This window comes from Castanea sativa, chromosome 5 (assembly GCF_040712315.1).
Source record: "Castanea sativa cultivar Marrone di Chiusa Pesio chromosome 5, ASM4071231v1".
In the NCBI taxonomy this organism is placed as follows: Eukaryota; Viridiplantae; Streptophyta; class Magnoliopsida; order Fagales; family Fagaceae; genus Castanea; species Castanea sativa.
This window is the reverse complement of record NC_134017.1, coordinates 60,878,513-60,897,332: the sequence shown is the minus strand read 5'-3', so window position 1 is coordinate 60,897,332 and position 18,820 is coordinate 60,878,513. Positions and strand designations below refer to the sequence as shown.

Sequence of the window (18,820 nt, the reverse complement as noted above, 5' to 3'; positions counted from 1 at the left end):
CATAGACTCCACTAGGCTATAGTTACGCATTTTAGGCCATGGGTAAAAACGCGGCCTAAAAAAACGCGGCCATAGACCAAATCGTCTTATAGCCACGTTTTTCTGACCTATAGCCACGTTTTAAAAACGCGGCTATAGAACCTTTTTTTTGTAGTGAGCAAACATGGAGTATAATATTGGATGCTCAAGAAAGTGTATTTGTCAAAATAATTTCAATTTGTTATATTGAAAGGATATTTAGAATCGTTATGTAAATTTTCAAATACAAACAAAATTTATAGGTTTGTGAAGGAACATATTTTGAAATCCTCAAGTTTAATGATATATTTAGTGGTAAGAGGCTCAATAAAAATTGTAGCAGCGAACAACATCTTTACCTAAAATCTTTTGGCCAACTTTTCCTAATCAAAGAGGAGAATGTGTTGAAATAATCTTGAAATTTGCAGAAAGATACTCGAATATATCTGCCTCACATCCACATTTGTCTATAAACCATAGTAGTTGAGTGATAAAAAGGTGCATCGATTTATAAAATTCTTTATAAAGAAATGGAGTTAGGGCTACATTATAATAGGAATAGATTAAGTGACAATTCTCTTAGAAGATGTATTTATGAGTCTTAAAAATGGTCCATACAAATAGTGACTCCCTATAATAATTAAACATAAAATTTAGAGTATGTCCCCAATTAAGATCACCTTCTTGCGTCCAAATTTATCTATCAAGTAGGTTCAACATAATTTACTGAAAATACTCCCACTTATTGTGCATTATGTGATCATAATTGACATATGAACCACATGTTAAGGATACTTTAGCGAATATATGTAATATGAGGAAGTTAAAATAGTAGAAAATGTATACTGTACATAATTTGACCATATAGCTATGTCATAATATGAGATTTACAAACTCACTGAAAAATTATCCAAGTTTTTTGGGATTAATAAAAATTAAATAAAATATTCTACGTATAAACATATAATAATAATAATAATAATTTAATTCTACATGCTTACGCAAAAATATCAAATAAATCGGTAATCAAAGCTTACTCCTCATACAATGCTTTTATGGTTCTTATAGTTATATATGCATTTTTTTTTTTCTGTTAAAACATAAACCTATTATCAGGTCCAAATTAATTTTTCTCAACTCTACTACTTGTAATTTTTATCTATATTATGAGAAAGGTATAAGTTTAAGACTCAAAATTAGTATGGAGGTAATATTTACTATAAAAAAAAATATTATTACTTATATGTTTGTTAACATGTTTAGTATATGGTAAGTGAAAAGTTATACTCCCCCTTTCATTTGGTTTTTCCTCATATTAGAAATTTTCACTTTTTACATTTTGGATTTCAAAAAATATTTTATAGCTCAAATTTTGAAGGTTTCCACATTTTCTCTTTTATCTATTCAGCTTTGTGCAAAGAATATGCACACGAAATGATATTAATATATATATATGTAATTTTTTACATTTGTTACAAGTTTATGTTTAACTTTGGCACAAATAAATACTCATACATACATATAAGAATATACTCAAAAACACATATTCAAAGCAATTTCACTTATAAAATAATAATAATGTCACAACCAACTACACATAACAGTTGGTATTTCTTTAGCTTATATTGTGTCTGAATTTTGAAACACTAACACTATAACGTTGGTTCTTTTCCTTTTTTTTCAAATTGACATATAATAATTAGAAAAATATTTATGCTCACCCTTTCATTTGGTTTTTCCTCGTATTAGAAAATTTTAGTTTTTATATTTCAGACTTCAAAAAAATATTTTATAGTTCAAATTTTGGTGGATTTTACATTTTCTCTTTTATTTTATTTTTTTTTGAAAAGAAAGCATTCATTCATTCAATATTATGTAAAGAGTCTTGGTACAAAGCCTCCACCGTCGGCGGTGGTGAATTCTCTATCCAATAGATTACATCATCAACATTTTTTGCATACCTAGCTAAAGAATGCGCAGCCATATTCCCCCCTCGCTTAACACAACTGATTGAAATCTGCCTCATCCCATTCAAATAAACACAAATATCATAATAAATATGTCCAAGCAAGGAGTTACGGTAGGACACATATGATATAGCTCTCAAAACTGTGCTATTATCGCCTTCAGCTACAAGCTCTGAAAATCCAGCTTCCATGGCAAAAACCACTGCCTGTCTACACGCCAAAGCTTCAGCCTCTTCGCTATCTCTCACACAAGACCCCTTAGCCGACATCCCAGCTATTACTTCCCCTTGAGCATTTCTGATTATTGCTCCAACCCCAGAACACTGCTGCTCCATGAACACAGCTGCATCAAAATTCAATTTATACATATTCTGAGGTGGAGGCTGCCAATGGTGTCCACTTGATATTGTGTTCGAAACAACCAGTTACTCTTGCGCTATTCTGTACTCTTCCATGTAATCTGCCGCTCGTTTGTTCAACCAACAAGGATGCTTCATCTGTCCACCATGCACCATTGAGTTCCTCTGGTTCCACACAGTCCAAGCTTGCACCACAAAGATCTCCATCCCAGCTGCATCAAGTCTGTTCAACAATACCTCAAAAAGCTGCATAAAATCATGAAAGTTAGTAGCACATTTCTGCATCATGATGGAACTACCCGCCCACACATCTTGGGCTGCTCAAATTTTGGTGGATTTCTTATTTTCTCTTTTATCTGTATATCTTAGTATAAAAAATAGGTGAAAACCACATTTTCGTCCCTACATTTTCACACGATTCCCACTTTGGTCCCTAACTTTTATTTGCACTGCTTTTAGTCCCTATCTTGAAAAACACATCTCATTTTTGTTCCTGCCGTTACATCAGAGACGAAAAATGCACACGTGGCAAATGGAGTGCACTGTTGACACACTAAAAACTGACATGGCCATTAAAATAATAATTAAAAAAATGTTATTTGGCATTAAAAAAATGCCATGTCAACAATTAAATTAAAAATAAAATAAAACAAAATTAAAAACCAAAAATCACATGAATTGAGATCTAAGTGTGTCTTGAACAAGAACAATAAGAACACAAACTCAGATCTAGGAACACAAACCCAGAAATTTTCAAAAAAAAAAATCCAAAACAAATTAGTTTATATTCAACTAAAACATTCCAAAAAATATTACTTCATTTAATCTCTTTCCACAAACAAATAAGTTTATATTCCTTTTTTTTTTACAAATCGATCTAACAGTTAAAACATCTTTGAATCAACTGAATAACTGAAAAAAGATCAAAATCACTCTCCAAGAATGAATATAAAAAAAAAATTACAGATCTAAGAAAATTGCAACAAAATACAAATTAGATCTGGAAAAATCAAAAGGACTGAAATGCTCACCGCCTCCATTCACGAAGAGCAAAACCTTCCTTTAGCTCCATTTTAGTCAGCACCGGAAGCACCGGACCGTCGGAGCTGAAAACGCTATCGTCGATACCGATGCCGATGCCGTTTTCACCGAAACCACCGTAACTGTTCTCATTCCCATTTCCATTATCCATGTGGATCGGGTTGAATGGAGATTGGGAGTAGCTAGGGTTTGGATCGTCGAATACGTAGATCTCAGGCGATGTGGAGGCGTGGTCCACGACCACGTCACCGTCAACTAGAAATCCTCCGGATGGGAAGCTGGAGTAAGAAGCATAGCCTTCGTCGGCAGCAGTTTGTTGATGATGAGCGCTTTGTTGTTGGGGATTCTTTGATTTAAAAGATATTGATCGGGTTTAGCAAAAGAAAATAAATTTTGGAGTTTTCCTCTTTTTGAATTTTTTCTGTTGTTTTTGTTTATTCGGACAATAGAAAGGCTTCACCAAAACTTAGACAGAAATGATCCTTCGCGGTTGTTTGGTTCCTGAGAAAAGAAAAAGAAAACTAGTTCCTGAGAAAAGCAAAAGAAAACAAATTTTTAGTTTTGGAGTTTTTTTTTTTTTTGGGTTTATGTTCTTAGATCTGAGTTTGTGTTTTTTTTGTTCTTATTCAAGACATACTTAGATCTCAATTCATGTGATTTTTGGTTTTTGATTCTGTTTTTATTTTTTTTTTTTAAATTTAAATGCTAACGTGGCATTTTCTAATGCCAAATAATATTTTTTTATTAATATTTTAATGGCCACGTTAGCTTTTAGTGTGCCAATAGTGCCAATGCACTCCGTTTGCCACGTGTGCATTTTCCGTCTTTGATGTAACGGCAAAGACAAAAACAAGACGCGTTTTTCAGAATAGAGACTAAAAGCGATGCAAATAAAAGTTAAGGACTAAAGTTGGAATCGCATGAAAATATAGGGACGAAAATGTGGTTTTCGCCTAAAATATATGCACACGATATGAAAATATAAAAAATAAATTAAATTAAATTTTTTTCATTTGTGACAAGTTTGTGTTTAAGTTTTGCATAGATAAATACTTATAAATACGTAAAATACATATAAAAACATACTCAAAATAAAGGTAAACTAATAAAACACCGACTAAGTAGAGTGATATGATATGGACGGCATGAAATGAAAAATAACTGCTAATAAGACCAAACAATAAATCAAGATCCTCTTCCTTCAATATTTTTCAACAGAAAAGAAAGTTGCAAAGGAGTCTAGGAATTGCACAAAAGCAGAGATGCTTTTTATAATAATAATAATAATAGATAAGTGTTTTTTTTTTTCCCCCGTTGGGTGAGTAAAGAAGTGATTACCCTTTTGTTTTTTGAAAAAAAGCGTTTACCTAAACGAAGAAAAATAAAATTTTATCCTGTGAATGTTAATGTGGCCTATTTTTTTTTTTATTTTACAAGATAAAAATTATACTCTAGCCTAATTTAAGTGTTCATGTGTGTGAGCTTCACTTTTGAAGACTTAAACCCCAGTCTTTACGCCCCCTTCTCATACCTTATAAATACTTATACTTATTAAAGATCTATCGCATCAAGGATGTGAAATGATAATGTATGTCCTACTCTTTTTTGTTTTTGACTGCCTTGTCCTACTTAGAAGACAATAATTAAGGAAAGTGACAATTGAGCCATGCTCATGTAACTTTGGTAGCTTCGGACTGTATTGGATGTCCCAAAGCACTTTGGTTTGTAGATTTTGTGCGTAGAATGTTTGGGCTCCCTAATGAAATTATTGGATTCAATAGCCCATGTAGTTAATGTGAGGCTTTGAGTGGCCTTCGCTTTAACGTCATTGGGTTTATAGGCATAAAGCGAATGGCGCCGCCCATTAATGTCACTAGGCTTGGGCTTAACTCAATGAAGTCCACGCAACAAATACTTAATAAGTTGTAACCATAGAATTTGCTATAAAAATTTTACCAAGTCTTGGAATTTGAGATATTTAAAAAAAAAAAAAAAATTCAACCTATGGCATCCGCTTCTGATGATACGTTTTATTATCATATCAAGATATTTATCAGTTTTTGGTGTAAGCGGGGATTGAATCTCTAATCTCTTATTCAACTATCAGAGACTTTACCAATTGACCTAATTATAACCCACATATATTTTAAAATTTTACCAATTGGCCTTATATAGGTTTATAGTAAAAGCACAAAGTTTGAAACAGTAAAAAAGCCTAAAAAAAAAAAGAGAAAAAAGATTAATGGAGGATAATAGACATCAAGAATTCAATGTCCTAATATAAGACATAATAAGTAGTTATTTCCTTACTAATGTTCATTGTAGTATACTAGCATCATCACATGCACTTTCGCGTGTGCATTGAGGTTTTTTTTTCTTTTAGTGTCATAATTTTTCATTCATTTCAATTTGATTGCATCTTTATTTTAGGTTGATTTGATAGTATTTTAATTTGTTATAATTTTTTCTTTTCTATTATCCTATGAGAATATATAATATATAATGATATAATGCTACTCTATTGCGTAAGCAGCATGGCTTGGATAATTCACCGTTTAAAATCATACGTTTTCTTTTTATTATTCTTTTATTCTTCTTCTTCTATACAAACTAACATGTAACTCTATGCATATGCAAGGATCAATATGCTTAAAAGAAATACATTAAGATGCATAGTATAATTCATATATATATATAATTTAAATACTATTGATATATAGTCACTCTTATATTTTATTAACTCTTCAAAAAATCTTGCAAGAATATTATTAGATAAAAAATGTAAATTGTTCATCTTTTTTTAATTTTAATTTTTTGATATTGTGAAGCATTTTTTTTCTTATTTTTTAACAGTTCATTAATTATCTTCTCTTTGGTTTTTGTACTCAATAACTTACTTGAATAAATATATATAATGTGGTCTCACATTTGACTCCAAAATTAAGAAGTAAAACTCTCTAAAAATAAATAATATATGACACATGGTGTAAAATTGGACTTGAATTGTAGAATCTAATTGAATTTTCTCTAAATTTTACCTATTAATATATATATATATATATATATTTATTATTTTCTCACACTCTCCCCTGAAAAATGTGATTATTCTCTCTCCCTCCCTATTATTTATTCTTTCTTGCAACTCTATTTTAGATTGATGAATTTTTGTATTTTTTGTATCTCTACTTTGGCTTGATACATTTTGGTAATGTGCTTTTTGAGTTTCCCATCACATGTACTCTCTCTCCCTCTTACATTTTTGGCTTGATTTAATTCTTAGATATTTTAGGAGTGATAGTTTGAGTTTATATTTGTTGGGGGAGTTTTGCGACAAAGGCCGAGATTGCAGAAATGAGTCCAAAACTCCCCTTGGGTTCGTTAAATTCGTTTGTTATTTGGAGAATCAAACCCAAAATTCGCAATGTGAGGTACACAAAGGCTAATGGTGCTTTATGGAAAGAGAAACCAACACAAAAATTAAACACAAAAAACTGCAGAAACTATCGGAAATTTCAACCCGCAGTCACTAAGAGGGAGAAATTGAGGGAGGTCTCGAGCAAGAGAGGGAGAGTTCCCCTATATCAGTATTTTCACCTCCAGGCCTTCAAATCATCCATACGCTAGGTAGTTGACTGGGCTTGTGTCAAATTTTTGGGTTTTTTTTTTTTTTTTTTTTTTTTTTTTGTAGGGAAAACGCTGTCGTTCTCTTGTGGGCTGGTGATGAATATTTATATCAAGCTTTAGAGGATGCTTGTGACCAGTTTTTTAGTTAGGAGGAAGGCTTTGGACCTTTCAAATGCTATTTCTATGACTTGATGTATTATGTTTTATGCTTAGGGAAAGGTTTGGTTACTTTTTGCATGATTTTGGAAATAAAGTTGTGTCCTCTTTATGGCACTGTCTCTGGTCTTTGCAGGCCTTGGAAAACTACATTTGGGTGGCTGAGTGGGCTAGGCTATTCAACTTTTTCTTAGAGTCAGCTATACTTTGGTGTGGAAAATGGAGTTGGGCTGAAAATTAGGGGCATAATCACCCAAAGCATAGAGCAAAATCTAAGGTACAAATTTCTGACACTAGACTTCCTTCATGGGTCCTAAGTGCCCCCAGCATCCCTAGCCCACTTCGTGGCACATACGGGTTGGGCCCCTATAAAGAGTCCAATAGGAACTAGCCCAAACCCACCAAACCATTTCTACTTAATTCCCCAACCATTTGCATGGGCATGGGCCATGGAACAAAGCAAAATACACGGATAAGATACATTAGTCAGATCCGCTAAGCAATTGAGCTTAGCCGTTCTGTCGAACCATAAAATTATCGTGAAAATGACTATTAACAATATTAAAATATAATTTACATGGTTATGTATTTGAATGTGTCAATCAATTAATATTTGAGTAATATCCATGTAGATTGTATCTATCAATTACTTTAGTAATATAAATAGTAATTTTTTTATGAGGTTTGCTTATCATGATAATATCTTTAAGAGAATGAAAATTTTGAAATCATAACTTTGAAACTTAGAAAAATTTATTTGTACAAAAAAAAAAAAAACAAAAAAAACATAACACACTATAACACAATATATATTTAAAGAGACAAAGAGTTGGAAAATACTTTTAGAAATAGTTCACTTTTAATGAATGAATTATACATTATACCACATATGAATTAAGGTAAATAATAGTGGGGAGATGAAAAGATAATAGGAGGGAGAAAGATTGAAGAAAGTGTAACAAGAATCTACTTCAACCGATATGCTCTTAGGCATGGCCATACATAACATATAAATCACACTTGGAAAGGGTGGACAATTAACAAGAGAAGAAGGTGCTAAAAATAAGAAATAAATGATATTTTGTTTGTTAAATAATGGAGATTTTAATTCACCTTAAATAAGTAAATGTTAAAAAACAATTATAGGAAAAATTCAAAAGAAAAAGGATAATGGCATAGTCACTAATGTGACTCAATTGAAGCTTAACAATAATAAATGCTACAATAAAGCAATAAAAAGGTTGAAAAAATAAAAATTAATTGGAAAATACAATCTAATTATCTTAAGGAGAAAACTATAATTTAAAATATGAAGATTATATAATTATACAAAAATTCATATAACATTAAAAATTGTTAAAATACTATGTGAATATTGATAACAAAGGTTGACAATTGTTAATTAACAAATTCGTCAATCATATAATCTTCTTATTTTAAAATATTTTACATTAGAAATATTATAGGAATAATATGAACTGACAAATACAATCAATGCAACATTTAAATTTCGTATAGAAAATAAAAAGATTTACAATCATCATGAGCCACCCTCTGGATGGTAAGGTAGAAAAAATTGGGTTTGAGAAATTTTTTTAAAACTAAAAGAATAATTTCCAAATTCTATATACTTTTTTAATGACACAAAAACTATTATAATTAAATTTACTTAAAAAATGAAATATTTGCTACATACTTTTTGAATTCTTGAGAAAAAATTTATTATTTTTAATAATAAATTTTATTAAGAAAGGTAATTAAGATGAATTAACAATTATTGTTTTTTCTTTTATGCATTGTAACATTTCATGAGGACCCTTTATGAAGACAATTGGTTTTTATTATTTTTTAGATATAAAATTTTATTTATTTGAATTTAAGACCTTCCAATAATTGTGAAAATTTCAATTAGTAATTCAAAAGGTAATTCATGTTGCAGTTCTTTTTTTATTGTGTAGTTGTATGTTGGATTTGAGATGTAATTTATAAGTTATTTAGGATATGAAATGTAGTGTAGTCAATGATTTATGGCGTAGTCAATTGGTTTTTCATTGTATTTAAGCTAATAAAAACTTTACATATACTTTTTTTAAACCTTAGTCAAAATTGCACCAAAAGGAAAAAAAAAATAAAAATAAATAATGAAGGAGAAGAAGAAGAAGAAAGAGACCACCATAAAAATAAAAATAAAAAAATCGCACACAACACGTAAGTTCGCAACTAGTTAATTACAAAATGAAGTGCTTTTAAAAATTGATATATATATATATATATATTATAGAAGATTAAAAATTGATATTTTAGTTAAACGTTTCCCTATACTTTTATACATAAGAATAATAAAAACAATGCTATTTTAAAAGTCAAATTAAAGAGCACGTTTTTAAATTTTTATTTTGAGAAACAATTAAGAGTAAGTTGAATGTCAGATGAATTAATGGATTTTAAATATCAAAAGCACCAAGATAGAAATGCAAATACATTATGGAAAGAATAACGTTCAATGATGAGGAATGAGCATTGTGATTTTCAATAGTAAAAGTTTAACTCAAAATTTCTGCAATTATTCATTCTTATGATAACCGGTTAAGTTGTTACTGTATAACTTGTGGTTTTTTTTTTTTTGATAATCTTATAGTTGTGGTATTGACTTGGTAGTTGATCCAGACTCTCGAACTTTCTACACCCCATAGAGTTGCAGACATGGTTATGCAGTTATAACAAGTTGCCCACATGAGTATAGTTGTAACAATTTCCCAGTTTTTTAATTTAAATTGTGGTTGTGATTTTTTTATTTTATTTATTTTACATATATTTGTGGATGAGACTTGAGAGACGCGTTTGGTAGTTACTAATCATAGACTGTACTGCGAAACAAATTAATTCAAAACCATAAAGTGGCTTGATTTGTTTCTGTCTATATGTATATATATATACACAATAGAGGGAAAAAATTATATACCATAGCCACAGCTTAGAGAGAAAAGCTAAATTTCTTGGAAAATGAAGCATTCAACAATTGCATTACTGTCACTATTTTCAATTTTTTTCTTCCCAGTTTCATGGGCAACCTCACCTTCAACTTCAGTGCAAGACAACTTCATACAATGCCTTGACAATGCATCAAATGCTCAACCAGTTTGCATTGAGTTTCACACACCAAATAATTCCTCATTTGCAACTGCTTTGCAATCATACAAAAGAAACCGAAGATTTGACACGCCTACAACACCTAAACCGGCTGTTGTTGTGACTGCTGCACACGAATCCGATGTGCAAGCAACTGTTGTTTGTGCTAAAAAGGTTGGGATCGAGCTCCGAATACGAAGCGGAGGTCACGATTACGAAGGCGTTTCTTATGTGTCACAAGTCCCTTTTGTGATACTTGACATGTCTAAACTTCGATCTATCGAGATAGACATAGAGAATGGAACTGCATGGTTTCAAGCTGGCGCTATTCTCGGTGAAATATATTATGCAATTGCAAAAAAAAGCAAGAACCATGCTTTTCCTGCTGGTGTTTGCCCTGGCTTAGGTGCTGGTGGCCATATTAGTGGAGGTGGCTATGGAAACTTGTTGCGAAAATATGGGGTCGCAACTGACCATGTTATTGATGCACAAATTGTTGATGCAAAGGGTCGAATTCTCAATAGAACGACAATGGGCAATGATCTATTCTGGGCTCTTAGAGGAGGAGGTGCTTCTAGTTTTGGTGTCATTCTTTCATGGAAAGTCAAGTTGGTTCCAGTCCCAGAGACCGTGACTGTTTTTAAAGTGAATAGGACATTGGAACAAGGTGCAACTGACATTGTGGCACAATGGACCCAAGTTGTGGATAAGCTACCAAACGAAATGTTCATGAGAGTGTGGCTTAAAACCGTGAATGGAAGTCATGCGGGTGAGAAGACTATACAGGCACTATTCGTTGGTATGTTTCTTGGTAGAGCCAAAGAACTTGTGGAATTGATGAACAACAGGTTACCTAAATTTGGTTTCCAACAAAGTGATGCTATTGAAATGAGTTGGATTGAATCGGTTGTGTTCTGGGCGGACAAGCCACTTGGAACTCCGATTGAGGTTCTACTTGAAAGGGCAACTAAGCCAGGAATATATTTGAAGCGTAAATCTGACTTTGTGAAAGAACCAATTTCGAATGCGGGATTAGAAGCTATATGGAAGACCATGATTGAACTTGAGGATGTGGCGATGTTATGGAATCCTTATGGGGGAATAATGAATAAGATTTCTGAGAATAAAACTGCATTCCCACATCGAGCAGGTAACATTTTCAAGATTCAGTATGCAACGAATTGGATGGCTGAAGGGATTGAAGCTACAAACCTCTACTTGAATAAAACAAGGAAGCTTTTTGAATTTATGACTCCTTATGTCTCCAAGAACCCAAGGGAGGCTTTTCTTAACTATCGTGATCTTGATATTGGTACCAGTTCCAATGGTGACTACGAGAAAGCAAAGGTTTATGGAATCAAGTATTTCAAGGGTAACTTTGACGAGTTGGTTCGTGTGAAGACAAATGTTGATCCTGACAATTTCTTCAGAAATGAGCAAAGTATTCCAACTCTTCCATCTTGCAAGCTGTAGAGGAGAAACTACTGTGTTTATCCCCAGCACCAGTCATCTCATAGAGGTGCCATTCTTTTAGTTTTCCTATGACCGTGTTACGACCCTACTATAAAATATTGTATCAGAGGAACCCTTTTTCTTGAAAAATATACCTTACATTACATATCCCATTTATGAAATCTTTGCTTCTTGGCTTTTTCTTTTCTTCTCTCTCTCTCTCTCTCTCTCTCTCTCTCTCTTTAATAATGTTTTCGTTAATTAATTTTTTAAAAAAATAATGCATTCTAATAGACAAGTGGTTTCGATCTATACAATAAATTGAAGAGCGTAGAATTTTGTAGTGGCATGTCATACACGGCCTATTCCATAGCCAGATCAGACAACGATACCCCAAACAAAAATTAGGCACTGCCCACAAGGGAAAACTTTATGGAGCAAGGAAAAGAAACTAGGTTTTTATTTTCGGACAGAGAAATTGGAATTAATTTTTGATATTTATCTATACTACGAATAACAGAATTTTCTGTTTGGACTTTAATTTTTAGTGTATCAAAATATCCTTTTACAAATTTTGAAATAACATACTCATTAGTTTAATTTTTTTTCCCTACAAAAATGCAAAAAAGGTTTAAAAGGTAATTTAGCATTCTTAAACTCTTAAACTTACCGAAATTTATGCTAAAGATAACAAACATTCCATGAAAAACCCATTGCCTCACTAACAAAAGAAGAAGAAAAAAAAAACTGACCCACTATCTCTAATACAAAAGCAAAATAAATAACTAAATAACGTTATTCTCACTACCCATTTGTATTGAAATGTTTTATTTCTATTTGTAATTGTTATCTGCTTGAATTCTAATACTTCCATTACATCTAAAAAAAAAATTCAATTACATACATGAATACTTCTTCCAAAAAAAGAAACTACTCATTCTTATCCCAGTCCATACAATCACATCAATTAGATAGGTTTAACAATAAAAAATTAAAAATTATCATAAATAAATACATCTCTTGCTACAATTTAATCTCCAAAAGAAAACGTTTGTCTTTCTCTCTAAGAAGGAAGGAGTAGTCCTTCCCTTCCAGGTTATTCTCTTAATTCTCTTTCTTTTTTTATCGTTTATTGCAAATATGATTTTGATTGTTGCATGAGATTTTGATTTATTTGTTAAAAAGTAGGAAAAATATTTGGAATAATACAAATCGTATATAACTATATTTTTTAGGGCTATTGGAGTAGTTGTCATTGTTGTCCATCTAGTTTCATGGGGGCAAAACTAAGGATCAAATGAGATCAAAATCAGAAGATTAAAAATGATCAATGGATGACACCATTTTCTTACCCTTCTTTTCTTTTTCTTTTTTTATCATTTTGATTCCCTTTAGAAGTTATTATTTGTTGTATTTACTATTTATCCATTTTATGAGTAAAGGCACGTGTCAAATAGTTTTTTTTTTTTTCATTTTCTTTGTCATTCTTTTTGTAATTTTGTAACTGTGAACTACAGAATTTCAACTAAAAATAGTGTAATTATTTGCTTTATTTGATAGGAATTAGTTTGTCCAAATTAAGGCTGTATAATATCACTGCTTACTATTTACCCAGTATTAGACTAAGAAAGACAAACCACATTACGCTATTCCTAGATTTTCCAAGAGCTCTAAAGTTCTTGTTTTTTTTTTTTTTAATTAGTATTTGAAAATTAATTTTCCAAAAAAAAAAATTTATATTTTTAAAAACTACAATACTTTATTTGATGTCAAAATTTTTTCTTTAGTGACTATACCCTATTCCAAACTCGAGATTTTCATGGAGACCAACATGATTTCTTGACAGTCTAGATGACCCTTGATAACCTTTCAAACAAATACTGTCAAAAAGAAATTTTAATGGTCTACTCGACCCTCAAAATAGAAATTTTGACTACCTACATGACCCTAAGAATAAGATATGATAATGTATAAAGAATAAATTTCTTATACGTGGTTGTGTAGAACATGAGTTAAAATGATTCAAGACTTAGCTAACTTATTTGAAGGTACATACTATGAAGAAAACACTAAGATGTAAAACAATAAATTCAATCCTATATAGAATGATTGAAATAGTAAGTGAAAACTCATATAATTTGTTAAGCAATTTAAAAGTTCACATGCATAATATTAAGGTTCTGTTTTAGAGTATCCACATAGGTAGAGCTCTATATTTTTTTTTAGCTTTTAGCAATTCAAAAAGCTACTTTATCTATTTTAACACCCCACTTTATAGTTAACCTAACATTAATGGTTCTATTTTAGCACCCACTTCATTTAAACAAGCTTTCTTTATTCTTTTTTTTTTTGGTTCTTCATCCCTTTCTCTTTTGCTCTCTGTCTCCCTCTCTTCTTTACTAGCTTTATGGATCCCGCAACACCAACTAGTTGCACCACCAAACCTTTACTAGCTGAATATGTGGTCAAGCTCCAATGCTTCTTAAATGTCGACAATAATCAACCCTCAATATGATGAAGAATGTGAAGGATAGAATCTCCTATGGATATTGAAATTATGAAAGGGATGTTTCTAATCTATATTACCCTAATGAAATGTGGATATGAGAGTGTATATATAGAAGGGTTAGAATGGTACACTAGTTGATCCAAAATATTTGCGCTCTCTAGTACCAAGCCACTCACAGGTTGGCCCATCTCGCGAGGTGAGTTACTAAGGGCATCTCCAGCAGCTTCTCCAAATTTTTGTACTGTATGGAGAATGAACAGTGGCTTTTATCTTTTAACTACCCACTTTTTCAAATACACTTTCCAACAGATTCTCTATTCCATTTTCTATCTCATTTAAATATTATTTCTTCATTCATTCTTTATTCTTTTTTTATCATCATTTATTCTTTTTATATTCATTCCCAACAATTATAGTTTTCAATGAAAAGTGTTTTATTCACAACATTTTTCACAATAATTTCACAACAAAATTTATATGAAAAGTTGTTACTAGTTCTAATTTGAACTCACCATTGAAATTATTATTTTTACTCGCCAATATTAACTAATAACAATCTGTTACTTAAAATTTATTGTGAAAATATTGTGATAGTAGTTCTTAATTAAGATTTTTTTATTTTTTATATTATTTTTCTTTCTTCCCTTTTGTCCTCATCCCAGCGTTTCTTTTTTTCTCATGGCTTTTTCTCCACCATACACGTATCCCACACCTTTCCTCTATCTACCTTTTTTTTCTTTTCTAGTTCATTCCACACCATTTCTTCACTTCAGCTCTCTGTCTCTCTTTCTCTCTAGCTATCTCTTTTCTTCTTTTTTTTTTTTTTTTCTTTTTTTTTACTTTTTCCATTTCTACTTGATTCTAGAACACTATCTCCCTCTATCTCACACAAACAAATTCTCTTTCATACACACATGGATCACCGGCAGAGAGTGGAGATCGGTGTTCTACAAGTTTGTTTGTTTGTTGTTTTTTTTTTTTTTTTTTTTGGTTTGATTAGTTTTATTTTATTGTTCAGAATTCATTAGGCTTATGAGAAAGATTGTTTTTGTGTTTCAAATCTTTCGATTGGGTTTTGTGATTTTGTTTTGATTGTGGTATATTACCGTTGAGATAGAGAGTGAAGAACGAAAAAAAAAAAAAAAAAAAAGGAACGAGAAAGAAAGAATTTTTTTTATTCAGCCGTTGAGATTGTAGCTGCGAGAGGAAAGAGAAAGAATTTTTTTATTATTGAGATGTATGAATTTTTTAAGCATAAAAATTATTTGGAGTTGCTACAGTGCTTCTCTGTATCTAGAGAAGCACTGTAGCAACTTCAAAAAAAAATTGGAAAAGTTTAGTTTTTGGAGAAGCTGTTGGAGTGTGAACAGTAGCATATATTCTCCAAAAAAATAGAGATAGAGCAGCTGCTGGAGATGCTCTAACAAGTGCATCTATTTTAACTGAATTTTGAACTCTCAAGTGCAATTCATATGTCCACTCGCACGTTGTTTGGTCTTGCGAATCATCTCGTGAGTTCCAAGCCCAATCCAAACACATTAAAATCCCACAAAATACATGACTTTCTAAGCCCAATCCAAATACATTAAAAGCCCACAAAATACATAGAAACTATGTATCTTTTTTTCTTTTTTTGACTGAGAAAGGTAGAATCATTAATTTTATTCAAATAAATAGATAGGTTCCAACCAGCTCAACTGGTAAAGTCTCTGATGGTTGAATGAGAAATCTGAAATTCAATCTCCGCCTACACCAAAAAATGATTATTATCTTAGTCTAATGATAAAAAGTTATCATTAAGAGCAGACGCCATAAGTTAAAACCTTTTCTAAAAAAAAAAAAATAATAATTTATACGAATAAAAGGGGTCCACGGGCTAGCTGTGCTGAATTAGCTAGTCTGAACCCATGGACAAGACATACAACAATGACGGATAAAAAAAACACTAAAATCATCAGCTACTGAGTCCTTTGGTCTGCCACTAGCTTCTGGCATGAAATATAACCCACATAAACCAAGAAAAATCACAACTTAACAAAGTTGAATTGATAATATGAGAAATAAGAAAATCCGAATGAGAGAATCATGAAGGCACACGCACGTAAGCCCGATAACCTACATACACAACTTCCTCGGGCATATGTAGTTTGACCCAATTAGGATAAAAATTATGCTTTGATTGTCTTACTTAATATATGTGTGTGTTTCTCAACCAAAAAAATAAAAAATATATATATATATATATTGGAGCATGTTTAGGTATGATTTAAATAGAGTTTTTCCTTATTAGCAAGTGTATAATTTTTTTAATAACGTTAAAGTTACAAACTATTTTATAATATTTTTATAAATAATTGATGTTGTAAGTGCACAATTGCACCTGGCCCCAAGAACAGTTACGGGCTCAGGCCCAACGAGCCTTAAACAATGTAATTTGTAGAGTGTGGGCTTGAAACCCAGGTTAGAAGTGTTTGAGGATTAAATAGCAAGCCAGAGATTATAAACACTTAAAGACAACAAAGAATGCTATAAGTCAATCTGCTCGGACATAAGCCGAGAACTGTTCTTATATAATTTCTCTCTTTCTTTTTCTCTTTCTTTTAGGTTACAAAGAAGGAGATCCTTTTTTCTGTCTTAGATTGCTCTTTAAATACTACTCTTTTGAATACTTTGTACACGCGTTGCTTTACCTCCCCTTTAGCCTAGATATTTCTTTTCCCAGTGCCTTTGAATAGTAACCAGAAGTTTCTCTTCCACTGTTCAGGTGTCACTTCCCTATCAATGCGGCCAGGATGGTAGGTGCAGGGTCTTTAATGTGGAGGTAGCAGCCTTTATCTTTGACATTTCTTCAACACCAGTACTTCTGGGGCATTCTAGGGTTTACCCCTTTTAACCATTGGTCTTAACCGTGTCATCCCCTAATCTTTATTACGAAACCCCGAGTTCTTCGGTGTCCGTCCGAGGATAAGTTCACCCTCGGCTGGATCCTCGGACCCTCGGCGTATGGCCCGACCCATAGTACCAACAAATTCTAAACCCAGTAGCAGGTCGGCCTTCCTTAACACGGCCCAAAAGGCCCACATTCTCATCAGGATCTTTTTGCCCCCCACAATAGCCCCTCAAAACTCTAATTTTCAATGTCCGAGGAGAAAAATAGGGTTTTGATCCGACGAGAACCTACTCCACTCACTTTGTGAGTAATGGCACGTGTGGAAATCGTTTCGCGTCCCAGAAGATGCCATTTGGCGGTTTTATTTTGAACAACGCGCGTATTTAATACTGCCAGTTACACTTTGTCCCTTACGTTCAACGGTGAGATGGGCATCCAACGGCCCTCATTACTCCACGAAATTTTAGGCGGGACAAATATAATTTCGAGGCCGCCTTTTCGCACACCGTGATGCTTCGGGAACCTGCGCCTTCATTTAATTCATCAGGGATCAATCCCATCAAAACACCAACAATCATTCTTTACCAGCAGAAAATCGTGGAAATCTGTACCTTCAACTTTGTAAGTTCTTACTCTCTCTATTATTAACCCTTTCTCCTCGGATACAGTCCTCGGCTGTCTTCGTAAACACTCCCCCCTTTAGAGTCTAACCTTTCGTTCTTTTCCAATGGGTAAGTTTAAGTGCCTAGTTGATACCGCCACTGGGATGGAAGGCTTTAGGGCCAAATACCGTATTCCCAGCGATGTAGGACTAAAATACTGCCCGGCAACAGCCGTGGCCGGTTCTAGGAAAGAGGGAGAGGTTATCATTCCTATGATAGCCTTTATAGAGGGTGGGATGACCCTTCCAATGAAACCTGTAACTAGGGAGTACCTTCGCAACCACCGGTTGTGTCCCGATCAATGCCTCCCAAATGTTTTTAGAGTTCTAGGTAGTGTAGATGCTCTAAACGAGCAGATGGGTTTAAACCTCACATGGCACGATGTCGTGTTCTTATATTAGTCCCATAAACTTTCTAAGGTAGGTTATTATATTAAATCTCGGTCCAGCACCGTTAGACTAATCTCCTGTCTGCCCAAATCAAACAAAGGCATGAAGGACGACTACTTGATCGTGTCTGGGAACTGGCACGACGGCTTCCACTGCCCAGTTGAGTGGGGGGATCCAGGTGCGACGCCGTAGGATTAATCTCCCCACAACACAACTTCTCCTAACACACAGAAATGCGTATTCGTACTTACTTAAATTTGTTAAATATCTGTGTGAATCTGACCAGGTTTGTTTGTTTTGACGTCTTTTTTGCAGATAAGCAGCACGTGCGTCCTCGTCTGAGTCACTGTAACATCGCAGATCTAAACCGGGTACTTCGCTCCGAGGTGTTCGTTAGTGAGGACCTACAACTCCGGGCTGCTCACCTTATTCTAGGGTACACCCCCCTTTCCAAAGACTTCCAGGAGATAGAGAACGCCATAATTGCGGGCGACCGAAGACGAAGGAAGATAAACGTAGCTCGGCCCCACTTTCTGGACGACCGCGACCTCCCGGACGCTCCTAACACCATTTTGTACAACCGGCCAATAGCAGCAGTTCCCCTTGCTGTGCACTCACAAGCAA

At 33.0% G+C, this 18,820-nt stretch overlaps 2 protein-coding genes across 2 annotated transcripts; one reads left to right on the top strand and one right to left on the bottom strand.

The window, feature by feature from the left end:
- Nucleotides 1–1,879: 1,879 nt before the first annotated feature.
- LOC142635549 (uncharacterized) lies at nucleotides 1,880–2,353 on the bottom strand. Its single transcript, XM_075809686.1, has one exon. It carries the CDS (start codon nucleotides 2,351–2,353, stop codon nucleotides 1,880–1,882), a length of 474 nt encoding a protein of 157 aa, XP_075665801.1.
- A 7,815-nt stretch (nucleotides 2,354–10,168) lies between these two features.
- LOC142633463 (berberine bridge enzyme-like 14) lies at nucleotides 10,169–11,767 on the top strand. Its single transcript, XM_075807705.1, has one exon. The coding sequence runs from the start codon at nucleotides 10,169–10,171 to the stop codon at nucleotides 11,765–11,767; it is 1,599 nt and encodes a 532-aa protein (XP_075663820.1).
- The last annotated feature ends 7,053 nt before the right edge of the window (nucleotides 11,768–18,820 follow it).